At 38.9% G+C, this 15,266-nt stretch overlaps 2 protein-coding genes across 2 annotated transcripts; both read left to right on the forward strand.

The window, feature by feature from the left end:
- The first annotated feature begins 772 nt into the window (after window positions 1-772).
- Window positions 773-2,646, forward strand: LOC140366227 (odorant receptor 131-2-like). The gene is made up of 2 exons (XM_072452896.1): window positions 773-925; window positions 1,867-2,646. The coding sequence occupies exons 1-2, from the start codon at window positions 773-775 to the stop codon at window positions 2,644-2,646; spliced, it is 933 nt and encodes a 310-aa protein (XP_072308997.1).
- Window positions 2,647-11,917: 9,271 nt separating this feature from the next.
- LOC140366228 (odorant receptor 131-2-like) lies at window positions 11,918-13,631 on the forward strand. Its single transcript, XM_072452897.1, has 2 exons — window positions 11,918-12,049; window positions 12,852-13,631. Exons 1-2 carry the CDS (start codon window positions 11,918-11,920, stop codon window positions 13,629-13,631), a joined length of 912 nt encoding a protein of 303 aa, XP_072308998.1.
- Window positions 13,632-15,266: the final 1,635 nt, after the last annotated feature.

The raw sequence follows: 15,266 nt of genomic DNA on the forward strand, positions 1-15,266 counted from the left end.
AACTGTTTTGTGATTTCAGTAATTTCTTTGTGGTTTGAATGCATTTTTTTCCTGTTGTGTGAAGCACTTGAATTGCCTTGTGTATGACATGTGCTCTACAAATAAACTTGCCTTGCAACAGAAACCCTCTATAGTATTGTATCTAATTTATGTTTCTCTAAAAATTCACTAAAAAGTTGTTTAATATCACAATTTGGTCTTATACAGTTGTTCTGATATAGATAAAGACTATATTTCTAAAACTGTTCAGAAAAGGAGAATTGTTGTGCTATTCATGTATTTGTATTATTTCAGTGTTGATAACTGTAAAAAATTCATATGTTATTTTAATACTAGATACAATGTTAAATTTTACCTGATACTAAGAGAACATATTTTCATATCAAATTTGTATTTGAGCAACAATGAACATCTTCAACATGCTCAAGTTGCAGGCTAGATCTGTGGAGAGGTGACTCCGCACAGAATGCATGTTTCTCAAGATTTTTTTTCTCAGTTAGAAAGCACTTTTTTTTTTTTCAATGTAAAAAAACCTCTAAATGTTCTTAAGCAATAAAAACTCTTAAATTAAATGCTGGATTGAGACTCCCATTCCAGGCAGTGCAACGACAGCCATAGAGACAATCTGTAATGTTCCACTGTGCACCTTTAAGACTTACTCACTGTAGGATTTATAGTTGATAATAGTACTATAGTAAATGTAGGATACATAATAGTGAATAATGTATCCATGGTTTTTCTTTTTCACATTTCTACCTTTCAGAATCTCACCATGAATGTGTCCAGTCCGAGCCAAAATGTGTCGCTGCAGCCTTACCGTGACTCATACCAATCTGCAGTGACCAAGAATGTGATTGTCATCGCTTTGGGTCTAATCATAAACTACATCAATGGGATGCTCATTCACACCTTCAGGAAGCACCAGGTCATCATGTCTACAGTGCACTCTATTGTCATTTACAATTAACTACGACTAATAAAACCAAGGACACATTTACCTAAGTTATTTTGACTCACCCAGTGTGAGCCCTTTTACATTCAATGGCAAAGTATATTCTAAAACTAGGAAAAACTAAGTAAGCTCTTGTCAGTATACCTTTTGTCAGTATACCTTTTTGTTTTATTTGATTTAAAATAAAAAACAATATTTTTCTATATCCAATAGAGTAGTGGTGATCAAGATAGTTTGTCTGACTAGGATAAAGAGCAGATTCGTTTGCAGTCTGCACCAGTGGTTTAATGGACCATTTACATGGGAGAAATACAGACTATTTTCTTTTTCAAAAACATGCACACAATGGCACTTTGTACATTTGTGGAGGAGAAAGAGGACTGTGCTTTTCTGAACATTGAATTTAACAGTTTAGATTTTTCTACTTCCGCTGTTGTGAAGCTTCGACCAATCAGCGTGAAATCTTTTTTTAACGTCCCAACGGCTTTTGGCCCTTCCCAGATCGGTTAATGTAAAGAACTCCATTCAAAGTGAGACAAAGATCAATCTGGCCTGAGCCAGGTTAACTTAAACTGTTACTTTGACATAAGTTAAAAAGTTAATAAGTTGTCATATGTACTTAGTTATTTGTACAGGAGTGGCATCCATCCATGCTCATGTTTTCTCCGTCAAATCAAACATTAAGTATGCACAATAGAATACTCCGGCTACTAGTGACCATAAAATATATTCTAAATGTCCAAAAGTTGATGTACTGCTCGTGGTGGGCTGCTCTAGTCAGTCAGTAGCTTTAAAGCGTGGTCCCTATAATCTTCACTTGAGTAAAATTAACAGTTTATCTCGAAACGCAAATTAGCAGAGCACATTTGTTGTAAAATGTGTTGTCAAACTGTACATTTTTTAATTTTTTTCAGATGTTCTACATGACACCTCGCTACATCCTCTTCATCCATCTTGTGGTCAATGATATGATCCAGCTCACTACTACCATCACCTTATATGTCAGTAGTTATGTTTTCTACAAAATCAATGTCTCTGTTTGCTTAGTAATTGTTAGTTTTACCATATTTACCTCTTCAAATTCCCCTTTAAACTTAGCAGTCATGGCTGTGGAGTGCTATATTGCCATATGCTTTCCATTACGGCATGTTGAATTTTGCACAATTAAGAATACATACATATTGATTTCATGGATTTGGTTTATGAGCTCAATTGACGTTTTTCCTGACATTTTCTTACTCATCGCTACAGAGCCAGGAGAGATATTTTTGTCGACCATTCTTTGCAAAAGAGATAATTTGTTTCGACACCCAGTTAGCCTTAAAAAACAGGAAGTGTTGTACACAATCTACCTTGTTGGAATATGGATTGTACTCTTTTACACATACCTTCATATATTTTTTGTGGCTAAAGCTGCCAAATCCTCAAGTGGGGATGCAAAAAAGGCAAGAAACACCATCTTGCTTCATGCTTTTCAATTGCTCTTATGCATGCTGACATATGTTTACCAATCCATAGTAAGATCACTTGTTTACCTTTTCCCCAGTAGTATCCTCCATATTATATTCATAAGTTACATATTTATTCAGATCTTACCCAGGCTCGTTAGCACCATTGTGTACGGACTGAGAGACCAAATGTTCAGGCAAAAATTGCAGATGTATCTTCTTTGCACCATTTGCTTCAAGCTATGATTCCCTTCAATAATACATTCAATGTCTGACATGTTTTTAATTTGCTTATGTGGAATAAAACTTGAAAAAATCTTGTGTCTTATATTGGATTGGAATTATTGCATTTGTTTACACTTTAGCGCGTAATTGGCATGCTTCCTGCAGGAATGTCCACCAGAGTTGTTGCCTGTGCATTGAATGTTCATTTCTCTACAATAAGCTGTTTCCAAAGGCATTTCAGCTTATGTGGCATGTATGGGTGAGCGTGTGGGTTTGCTGATGTCAACGTTGTGAACCACCTGAAGTTGCATGGATCTGTACACAATTCTTGGAAGCGGATGACACCCCAGTTCTTGCATGGCCAGTATACTTACCAAACGTGTCACCCACTGACCATTTTTGGGATGCTCTGGATTATGTCGCCAAAAGAGAAGTGCTCACTCCCACACATTTTGACGGATTTGTCTACAATATTTGAGAGAAATTGATCTATTGTGCATATTGAAAATGTTTTATCTTTTAGGTCAGCTCAAGAAAAATGTGAGCAAAGTAACAAAACAGAAAACAAAAGCTTCAACAATTAAAAAATCCTCTGACTGGGCACTGGCTTGCCCTTATGGGAAGAGGCCCAAGACACAAATAACTGTTCAGAATATAAACATTTAACAAAAACAACATAGAACGGGACCAGAGAGAAAATAGACAAAAGAAAATCAGGACATGAAACATAAAACTAAGGCACAAAAAAAAAAAAAAAAAACATCCCAATTGAATCAAATTTGTCAAATTTAAAGAGAAAACAAGACAGGATGTGGTTTTATAGATCAAAATAATGTATTCCCTACGATTACAAAAATAACAAATTGAAACACACTTGTCCCTCAGAACTTCCACCAGACTGCCAAAGCGCGCTAGGGCTATCTCTCTGACACACAGGACAAAAAATATGAACATTCATGGACAAAAAATATGAACATTCAAGATGACTTTTTTAAATTGTATTGTTTTCCTGTGCTTCTGCTAAACATTTCTGTGTTGTAGACTCCGTTTGAGTGATGGTTTTAGGACTCAGTATGTGTGTATGTGTGTGTGTGTGTATGTGTGTTACAATATTAAATGTTTATTAATTACAACATTCCCTCTCTTGAACTCCATTTAGGAGTTCACAATTCAATTAACGTGGTTCTGTAACTGGGAGGAGCATATTGTCCCTTCAGTTATTTCTTTGTATGTAGATTACTATTGTATTATTGTTTTTTTTTGTAATATAATTATAAAATGAAATTTTGGTCTGGAGGTTCAAAGCCAATCTAGTCCTACGTAAAATTCTCTAGGAGGTGTCCAATTAGTCTGGTTGTATTGGAACTGTATCTAATCTTGCATAGAATATACTGTCAGTCTGTGTTATATTTGTTGGATGTCTGATGTTTTCAGATGTGTCCCAAAGAAGAATGCCAATTACTACTATACATCCTATTAAAATGATGACTGCATAAACTAACCACATAAACCAACCTATAACCTCATAAACCAACCTCCCTCTCTTGGACTGGGGAACACCCAGCCCACCTGAAAAAAGCAATGTAAGCGTGTGTGTCACCAAACAGGACCCTGGAGACGTACATGTGTAAGAAGACCACCAGACCATCTCTAAGCCAGGTGGCTCAGAGGTCTACTGAGTCCTAAAACCATCACTCAAACGGAGTCTACAACACAGAAATGTTTAGCAGAAGCACAGGAAAACAATACAATTTAAAAAAGTCATCTTGAAGAAATGTTCTGTAGAGAGTCTCTTGTGGCAGGGGTAATCTGAGATAGATTACACAACAATACTCCTTTCTCCACTGGTTTCACTGCGTGAGAGGTCCTGGGTTTGACAGTGAATGGACCAGACCAGAGAGATTCAGTCCAAGATCTCCGGAGCACTTTCAGGAGAACCTTGCCGGGCAGAGGTCCGAGACGCCTCCTTGTGGATCTGGGTGGAAAAACTAGATGCCAAGGCATGTAATTGAGAAAACAGGAGCGGTGTTAACATTTGGATCTAGGGGCAGAGAGAGAGATGGAGAGATGGCATGGGTCTCCCAGTCATCAAATGGGAAGTGTCCCGTTGCCCTGCAAATGGTCTGTTTTACTGCAAGCCGAGCAAGGGGTGATTAATCAAGCTAATTCAGGCCAGTGAGTGATTTTGCCAGATGTGATTTTTAGAGTGCCATGGAATCATTTCCTTTGGGACTGGGGATCATAACAGTGCCAAATGATGTGTGCAGATAAAAAAAATTAAATGGAAACCATTATCAGACTTCATTCAGAACAAGGATATGTGTTATAGTAGAAATATGATCTGGCCTTTCTGCCTTGTGTGGAAAGTTTATTGTATGCTGTTTCCTGCACCTCATGTCCCCATAAATCAGGGACCGTCCCGGACCCCCTGCAGATCAAGAGAAAGAGAGAAAGCAGGGGTCCGCGATTCTAACACCAGCCACTTTCCTCAGGGGTGGAGAACTTCCTGTTTCCTCAGGAAAGGCAACAGCTGCATATAAAGGGTTTTGTCTGCCCAAGGAAACTGGGCAAACATTTGACCTTTCGTTAAATATGTACATTTCCGTGTGTTCATGTGACCTCTGTTATATATAGAGGCACGAGGGGATGAGCGAGGGAGAAGTGATCATGCATGAACCAGAGAGAGGTTGATCATTAAACATTTTTACCTTTGAGACAACACAACTCGCTTCCTTGTTTTATTCAGGAGATTTTTGCCATTACATATGCTTTTGGCTAGTGGGAGAATGAGTCAATAATAGACAAAAGGAAACATTGGCCACAAACTCTGGTAATCATGTTAATAATATAATTTGGGGGTGGTACCAGGGTGTGAGGCAAACATTCATTGCAGTGGGGTTTAAGGTGTGACGGACTTGGGCGTCAGTTAATGCAGCGTATAGCAGAGGTCCAGTGAGAAGAACCGGCTTCCTTTGGGACCCCACCAGAGGCCAGTTTCTCCTTGGTAACAGTGATAGTATGTCCAATTAGCATGCTCTTCAGATGAACTGTCAGCTTAGGCTTTGATAATGACTTCAGTAGATAATGTAGGTAGCAGCAGTGTGGAGAGCAGAAAGTTACTCACCATCCGACAGCCGTCTGAGGCGATATAACCCGCCGCTCTCTTGGCCAGGCAATCTGCGGCCTCAGTGCCCCTGGAAACAAAGTCCTGCCCTTTGGTGTGGGCAGGGGATTTAACAAAAGCGACAGCTGAGGGCAACACAAGTGCATAATCTAACCTTTTGATCAAATCTGGATGTCTGACTGGACCCTCTTCAGCTGTTCTGAAAGAGTCTGAGTAGATCTTAATCTTCAAGAGTAAGCACAGTATCTAAGATCTCTGCATTTTGTGCAGATGGCCAGTCAGAGAGTGTAGAAGAACACCAGTCAACTAAAGAATTTCCTTCAGCTTAAACAACAGCAGCGGGAGCAGACAGGTAGCCGTCCCGCTTCCTGAAACAGCAGCCATCAGTAAAGAAAACTATGCCTTCAGTCAGAGGTTTAAAAGAGAGGTCATATCGTACCTTGGCCAAGGTCTTAGTAAGAGAAACACAGTCATGAGGAGAACCCTCACAAGAGAGGTTGTCAGCCATCTTGACACCCTCCACAGAAAAGTAAGTCCAGTCCAAGGTGGCAGTGTTCTTCATTTATTTTTCACAAATAAGTGCACATAAAGAGGCAGTGATCAACGTAGTCGGATATGAACAGGCGACTGTAGCCTCAAAGGCTAAGAAAAGAGAGCATGTGTCCACAGTTATGGGTTTAAGATGGGTTAAGATTAAGAATTTTGACGCTCAGGCTGGATTGCTGACCAAACATAACATAAAACATAAAACAATTACAAATATAGGAAATAAGTTTTTGAAGCAATTACTGGATCAATTAAAAAAAAAAATACAAAACATTTGTTCTCATAAACTGAAATGTATTAAGAAAAGCAAGTGTAATTTCACCAATACTGTGCTTCAGTTTATGTGCATTACAACTTCAGAGTAGATCTACAGAGATAAACATTTAGTCATAGGTATTTGGAACTGAAAAATATTGTATTTGACTTTATAACAAAATAAACTTCTCAAGATCTAAAAAACATTTTAAATGTAGAAACTAACATTTCCACGTCTGTGTAGTTATCTGTAGCTCTCTGTAGTTCTCTGTACACCTGAACTGTCACACCACTAAATACAAACACACGTGGAGCGTTTAAGGAGGTTAAGTTACGCCTCTGGCCTTGAAAATATAGAATAAGTGCATGAGCCACAGTGTTCCATCAAACCAAACTCTTTTGTTGAATTTCGACGCTCAAGCTGAGTCGTGGGCCAAATATTATGTACAAAATAAAACAATAGAAAATATAAGAAACAAATAGCTTTTTTACAGCCTAGTATTAGTTGTGGAGACTGCTGAGGTGAGTCCATATTCATGCAGTAACAGGAACAGGAACATGGACTTTTGATGTGATTTCTGATATAAAATGTTCATATTATAGACATGTTTCTGCTCAAACTCAATATGAGCTCGCTATTTTCATAGTTTAAGTTGATCTTAGTGACAAATGATTCATGTAGTGACTCAAATGAGTGCATCGTGTTAGTGTTCACAGTCACATTAGTGTGGACACAGTCATGTTCAGACTTTATCACACTCTGACCTGTGTTTTTACCTGCGGCTGCTGATCTGTCCAGGTTTGTAGAGGATGTTTTCCTCAGAGCATCATCACAGAAGTTAGTTTTCTTGTTTTTAGTTCCACATTAGCTCCACTTTTAGCACAACTCTAACATTCACAAAACTGTCTCCTTTCTTTCTTCCACGTGTTTCCTAAAGCCACACGTCTCTTTTCCTCTAACAGACTTCTGCTCAAAAGTGTGTAAAGTGCATATTTAGATGTTCTTTAACATTTGGGGGAAGGGCTTCCATGACTGCGGTCATGGAAGCCATTATTTTCCTATCTGAGTATCTCATTGGGTGTCTTCCTGTCGCATCTATCCACTGAGTTAAACACTTCTGGAACCATTCTTCGGGTCCATCAGTGCGAGTCCATGTTGTGTGACCGGAAATGGATCAGGTCAGGTCAGGAAATGTTTCTTTGATTATTGTATAAAATCTGTTGATTTGATCTATTGCTGTTTGATTTCATAACGACTGCAGCACCGACCCATTATGCCCCTGATGTCCCCAGCTGTCAGCTGGTGTCCGGCTGTTAGACTATTAGCCCCGATAAATTTGGTTCAGCTCTGGCTTATAGATCTTTGAATTGGGATGGTTGGAAACCTCCCAAACCTCCATTTCTGTCCACCATCAATGGCATTCGGAGCATAGTAGGTTCTAGTTCTGTCTGACCTGACTTCCTCTTTTCCTTCTTTGATTTTCCACACTCTTTCTTCACTCGTGTTCATGCCTACCTCATCATCCCTGTATTTTGAGCCGCTGTTTTAATTACCATCTTTGGTCCGGGGTCAGAGTCGTCGTTGTCTGTTTCCTGACTGGAGGAGGTGGAGGACGATGACAAGCATCCTTCCTCCTCTGATGAGTCAGTCTCCGTGTGTCCACTTTTTTTCTTACCTGTTTGGCATTTTTTCTTAGTCGCTGATTTCTTCTGTTCTTCCCTCATCTCTTTGACCTGGTCCTTTTCCTCTCGGTCCAAAATCCTTTGATGTTCCTCCTCTCAGTGTTTCCGTTCTTCTTCTTCTTGTCTAAGTTCTGTTTCTCCAGAGCTTCTTGTGTCTGTCGCATTTCTCTTCCCCGTGTTTCTTACCTGGGGTGTCATTCTCTTGTCTCCATCCTCTTTTTTTCCTATCAAATGAGTCAGGATTCTTAATCCTTTTTTGTTTTGTTTATTTATTTGTTCATTTATTTATTCATTTATTTTGAATCTTATAGCCTATATATATTTTAACCTAGAGCATATTTAAATAGTTTGACCTATATAGGTTTTTCCATCATCGTTTATTGTTTTATGTTACACTAAAGCAAGTTTCTATGTTTGAATTCTGTTCCCAAAACCCAAAACTCCTCAAGGGAGGGGTAAAGCCCCGCCTTCCGAGTTACTACAAGCCCCCCCCCCCCCCCCCCCCCCCCCCCCCCGGCTGTCCCTATCTCTCCCTTTTAAGAAGATTTTTCCTTTTCTTCTTTTTTCTTATTTCTTACTCCCATTAGAATTTGCCAAACCCATTTAGAATTTTGCAGTTTGATTTCCTATCGAATTCTCTTAGTTTCTGGCGTGCCTCAACATGTCCCCAAAGTATACTAAAACCTCACACAATAGAGCACGTCTGCCACTATCACCAGTTACGGTAGGCCGTTCTCCGACTTCCTGTGGAACTTATATCCTCTTGGACTTCTCTTGTCTTTTATCTCTCTCTCAGCGCAGTGATCAGTCAACAACATCCAGTTTTGACACAATTCAGGCTCACTCTGTGATCTGTTATTCCTACAACACGTAACGTTAGTGTTTTCAATAAAGTCCCCGAGTCCCCTTTAACTTATCCAATAAAAGTTATCCCACGTTCAACATTCAATAATAGTAACGTACTTTACACAAAGCAAATTCACTTGCAAGGACCACAACCCCAGCTACGATGCAAGGTGTTTATTGGCAGGCGAGAAACATGAACAACACAAATGTATAGAAGTTGATGTTATTTTGGGGCTTCTTGCAATGAGGGCTGAAGGCTCCCGGACCTCGATACCCCAAAAGAAGCTTAACAGAGGCAGTGCGGATTGGCAGAATGGAGAATGCGTAGGTAATGGTGGGTGTAGACCTGGAAGGCCATGGAGAACCAGTGCTCCATAATATAATGAGGCGGTCTACAACTCCTTAACTGGAAGCACATGTGGCAGCACCAATGCAGGAAAAGTTTGGTAGGAAATGTGGGGACCAGGCGAGGATCAACTTTATGTAAAGGATGAACCAGACCCTGCTGCAATCTGGCCTTAGTCGGTAGAGAGGATTAAGTCCTGAGGGGAAGTGCCACTTGACGAACAGTACGCAAGGTCCGGGAAGATTGCAAAGGGGCTGAGAATAGATTTAGCTTGAACTACCACTGTAGTCCTGCTGTTTTAGGGGAAGACTAAGCGTTGGTTGGAGGTCCTTGATGCCGGGGTGAGGAGAACTGTTGTGGACAAGACAACCATTGAGCAGGGGAACAAGCCTGAAAAGATGTCGATGCCGCTTGGGTAGGCTTTGAGTAACTGCCATCGCCCTCCTCTTCCTCCAGTACCCACACAAGTCTGAGATTGTTCCTACGTGATCTCTATTCCAAATCCATGATCTTATGTTTCATATTCTTGTTCTCCGACCGTCCGACCAACCTCGGCGTCACCACCTCGGCCTCCAGTGTCATCCGCATTGTCTGAAATACATTGTTCAACTTTATCAATTGGTGCTCTGTTTCCTCCCTAGGTTTGTTTAAGATAAGATAAGATAAGATAATCCTTTATTGTCCCACATGGGGAAATTTCATTGGTGCAACGCAGGAAGATACAGAGGTAGATACAGAAGAACAGATCACTTATAGGAAGTCTGAAAAACACTTTCAGTAGAAGATCTCCTATAAATAAAAACTCCCATAGACAAATAAATAAATACATAATGTATGTTTATCTCCCCTTTGTAGCTCCAGCCAGTAGATGGAGCTCTAACTCAATTCGTGATGTGGGGAATGCCTGAATGATCTGAAGTAACTTGTGCTTTTTGTGGACTTTTTCCCCCCCTAAAACATAAGGTGTCAAAGTAAAGATACTCAAGAGCATGTTTTAAGGACAATAGCAATAAACATAATTTATAATAGCAATAAACATAATTTATAATATTTGCTCTTAAGTTCTTATCAACAATGACATACAAAATACAGAATCAATGGTTCCTCAAAAAAGTTATAGTAAGTAACTGCTTTGAAGTCCTTCCCCCTGATATCTACCTCCTCATTATGTATTTTTTTAATTTTTAATTCTCTCTATATAAACTCAGCAGAAAGCCTTGAGACTCCAGTGCACCAGAAAAACACACACTGATTCAATCTGCAGGTAAGAATGACCTGGGCACATCTACTCTGTATTCATCATGTCATTATTTATTTAAGTGAAAATGAACTGTTTGCATTTGATTTATTTATGAATGTATACATCATTAAGATGTATATAAAACATATTTAAATCAAACAATTAATTTTTGCAAAATGCAGAAATAACCAAAGGGAACAACTTCAGATGCGCTTAGTATAATTGAATGAATGCACCACTCAAACTAGTGCTAAAAATAACTCTTTAACTAACATTTTAAAATCAGGTTTAGATTTTTTAACTATATTCAAAAATATTACTGCATGCTTTTTACTTCAAGCAACATTTTAAAGCCAGTTGTCTAGGACATTGTTGTACATACTGTGCCTTGTATTCTAATTAAGTTGTTCCTAGATTCAAGCAAAGTGTTTATTAAACTCTTTATCTCACAACATATCATGCATCAGCAGCTTTAATATGGCGAATAGAAAACACACAATTATGCTTTAGTCATTTGGATTTCAAGGCAACCTAAAAATGACATAATGTGAGAGTACATTGTTGTGTATGTCTTGCTTTCTACTCATTGTGTATTTGTATAGCAATGTGTATACATGTATTTGTCGCAATACAACATGTTCCTTCTATCTATTATAAGTCTAAGTCTGGCTAGTAACATTTTCACCAATGATTAAAACTGAACATGCAAACAATCTTAACCGAAACCCTCTGGATTATTTTATCTAATTTAAGTTTCACTACTAAGAAGATGGCCCAATCATTAAAAAATATATACTAGTTTCTTTAATATCACCATTTGATCTTATACGCAAGACTATATTTCTAAAACTGTTAAGTGAAGGAAAATTTTTGTGCTATTTATGTAGTTTTATTATTTTTATTAGAATTATTATTAGAACATATTTTCAAATCATATTTTTATGCAAGCAACAATGAACATGTTCAACGTGCTCAATATTTTTTTTTTTTTCAGTTAAAAGCACTTTTATTTTATTAATTAATTTTATTTTAAAACAAACTCTCTAATTTTTTTCAAGCAATAAAAACACATGAATGAAATGCTAGATCTAGACCCCCATTCCAGGCAACGACACAGCCATAGACACAATCTGAAATGTTGCACTGAGCCCCTTTAAGACTTCCTCATGGCAGGATTTGTAGTTGATAAAAGTATTATAGTAAATGTATACATGGTTTTCTTTTTCACATTTCTACCTTTCAGAATCTCACCATGAATGTGTCGCTGCAGCCTTACCGTGACTCATACCAATCTGCAGTGACCAAGAATGTGATTGTCGTCACTTTGGGCCTAATCATAAACTACATCAATGGGATGCTCATTCACACCTTCAGGAAGCACCAGGTCATCATGTCTACAGTGCCTTCTATAGTCATTTAAAATTAACTACGACTAATAAAACTAAGGACACATTTACTTGAGTTATTTTGACTCACCCAGTGTGAGCCCTTTTACATTCAATGGCAAAGTGTGTTCTTAAACTTGGCCAAATGTAAGTCAGCTGCACCAGTGGTTTAATGGGCCATTTACATGGGAGAAATACAGACAATTTTCTTTTTCAAAAACATGCACAATGGCACTTTGTACATTTACAGATTAGAAAGAGGACTGTGCTTATCTGAACACTGGATTTAACACATTTTAGATTTTTCTGCTTCTTCCGCTGTTCGAACAATCAGTGTGAAGTCTTTTTTTTAACGTCCCGACGGCTTTCGGCCCTTCCCAGATCAATTAATGTGAAGAACTCAATTCAGAGTGAGACAAAGATCAATCTGGCCTGAGCCAGGTTGAAATATTTATGTTGTTTTTGTAACTTAAACTGTTACATATGTTAAAAAGTTGTCGTATGTACTTAGTTATTATTACTGGAGTGGCATCCATCCATGCTCATGTTTTCTTCATCAAATCAAACCTTAAGTATAGACAATAGAATACTCTGGCTACTAGGGACCATAAAATGTATTTAATATCTAAATGTCCAAAAGTTGATGTACTGCTCCTGGTGGTCTGCTCTAGTCAGTCAGTAGCTTTAAAGGGTGGTCCTATAATCTTCACTTGAGTAAAATAAACAGTTTATCTGGAAAACAATTTAGCAGAGCACATTTGTTGTCAAATCCTTTTACATTGTACTTTTTTCCACTTTCAGATGTTCTACACGACACCTCGCTACATCCTCTTTATCCATCTTGTGGTCAATGATATGATCCAGCTCACTACTACCATCACCTTATATGTCAGTAGTTATGTTTTCTACAAAATCAATGCCTCTGTTTGCTTGGTAATTGTTAGTTTTGCCGTATTTACCACTATAAATACCCCTTTAAACTTAGCCGTCATGGCTGTGGAGTGCTACATTGCCATATGCTTTCCATTACGGCATGTTGAATTTTGCACCATTAAGACAACATACATATTGATTTTATGGATTTGGTTTTTGAGTTCAATTGCTGTTTTGCCTGACATTTTCTTACTCATCGCTACAGAGCCAGGAGAGATATTTTTGTCAAATTTTTTTTGCAGCAGAGATAATTTGTTTAGACACCCAGTTAGCCTTAAAAAACAGGAAGTGTTGTACACAATCTACCTTGTTGGAATATGGATTGTTCTCTTTTACACATACCTTCATATTTTTTTTGTGGCTAAAGCTGCCAAATCCTCAAGTGGGGATGCAAAAAAGGCAAGAAACACCATCTTGCTTCATGCTTTTCAATTGCTCTTATGCATGCTGACATATGTTTTCCACTCTATAGTAAGATCACTTGTTTACCTTTTCCCCAGTAATGTCATCCATGTTACATTTGCAAGTTACATATTTGTTCAGATCTTACCCAGGCTCATTAGCCCCATTGTGTACGGACTGAGAGACCAAAAGTTCAGGCAAAAATTGAAAAAGTATCTTCTGTGTACCATTTGCTTCAAGCTATGATACACTTCAATAATATTCCAATATCTGACATGTTTTTAATTTGCTTATGTGGAATAAAACTTTTTGAAAAAAGCTTGTGTCTTATATTACATTGGAAATATTGCATTTGTTTACACTTTACAAGCATTTGGGGTGTTTCATTATGGGAATCGCCTTGGGTGTGATTACACACAAAAGCTCCAATGGCACCACATCCGAATGACTGTATCTCGGGCTCCGCCCCCTCCTCTGATACAGCCTCCTACTGTAATCATTCAAAAGCGACACTCTGCTTTGCAAGGAGGGTAATGTAGGTGAAACACCTCCCTCTGTTATCAAAGTAACCTTGAGTTTTTTCTTTTTTCAACATTGTTTGATGTTGCGTGTTAACCCTGCGACTATCAAGGCCTTGTCCAGGGTGTATCCCACCTAAGGCCCAAAGTCACTGGGCTAGGCTCTAGAAGCCCGTGACCTCTATAGAGAACAAGTGGTAGAAGATGAATGATTGTTCAGTGTTTCACTATTGGAGATATGGCTCATCCACATATTGCTAATACAGCTCCTAAAGCTGTAGGGCACCGCAGTGCCAGACAGGGACTTAAAACAGCGCCAGATGGCCTTTGTTCCACGACCACCTGAGCCAATGACGGGCCAGAGATGCCTGTAGAACCAGCCAAAGGTACGTGGCAACGTACATATATGGGCTGTACTTGTCAATAAACCGCAGGTGCCCATGTTGTAACAAACAATTCATCTGACTCAGGTGCCACTGATCAGGCGGCCCCACCCCTGCCTGCCATGGGGAGCTCCCACAACAGGCAGGGGAGGGCCGTGACAATACGCAGCGAAAATGTGTCCTATCACAATTATGCAGACGACACTCAGATCTATGTTTAACTGACGGAAGGTGAATATGGACCAATAGATTCACTCTGTCACTGCATCCAACAGATCAGTTTGTGGATGCAAAACAACTTTCTCCAGCTGAACTCAGACAAAACTGAAATCATCATCTTTGACCCACAGAAACAAAAAGAAAGTGTTAGCAGTCATCTCTAAAACCTACAAATCAAGTTAGAAATCCGGGGCTAATAATGGACTCAACAGCCACGTCAAATCAATAACATCAGCAGCTTTTTACAATCTGAAAAACTCTAAAGAAAATCAAAAGTATTGTGTCTAAACCAGACTTTGAGAGACTTATCCATGCATTTGTCCCTGGTAGATTACACTACTGTAACGGCCTGCTCACTGGCCTCTCCAAACGAGCTGTAAAACAGCTGTAATACATCCGGAACGCTGCTGCTCGGGTCCTGACTAGAACCAGGAAGTACGATCACATTAGTCCTTTTCTCAGGTCTTTGCACTGGCTCCTGTGGCTCAGAGAATAGACTTTAAATTTACATCTTGGACATTTTAGAACCATCTCAGACACTGAGGACCTCAGGTTCCGGGCTCCTGCTGGTGCCCAGAGTCAGGACTAAATATGGGGAATCTGCGTTTCAATTTTATCCAACTAAAATCTTCAACAATCTTCCTGAAGATGTGAGACAGGCCTCTATTCTGGCATTGTTCAAATTTAAGCTAAAATTTGTTTTGTTTAGCAGTTCATATGACTGAAATGATTTTCTTTGCACTCTTCTCTTTTATATCTTA

The sequence above is a fragment of the Eucyclogobius newberryi genome, unplaced genomic scaffold (assembly GCF_026437365.1).
Source record: "Eucyclogobius newberryi isolate DKJ021-1_F unplaced genomic scaffold, fEucNew1.0.hap1 SCAF_19, whole genome shotgun sequence".
In the NCBI taxonomy this organism is placed as follows: Eukaryota; Metazoa; Chordata; class Actinopteri; order Gobiiformes; family Gobiidae; genus Eucyclogobius; species Eucyclogobius newberryi.

What these genes read in the sequence shown, in the direction of transcription:
- LOC140366228 (XM_072452897.1), top strand. Translation starts at nt 11,918, where the DNA reads ATGAATGTGTCGCTGCAGCCTTACCGTGACTCATACCAATCTGCAGTG. An exon ending in ACACCTTCAGGAAGCACCAG is followed by an intron (nt 12,050 to 12,851) that starts GTCATCATGTCT and finishes TTCCACTTTCAG; the next exon opens with ATGTTCTACACGACACCTCG.
- LOC140366227 (XM_072452896.1), top strand. Translation starts at nt 773, where the DNA reads ATGAATGTGTCCAGTCCGAGCCAAAATGTGTCGCTGCAGCCTTACCGT. An exon ending in ACACCTTCAGGAAGCACCAG is followed by an intron (nt 926 to 1,866) that starts GTCATCATGTCT and finishes AATTTTTTTCAG; the next exon opens with ATGTTCTACATGACACCTCG.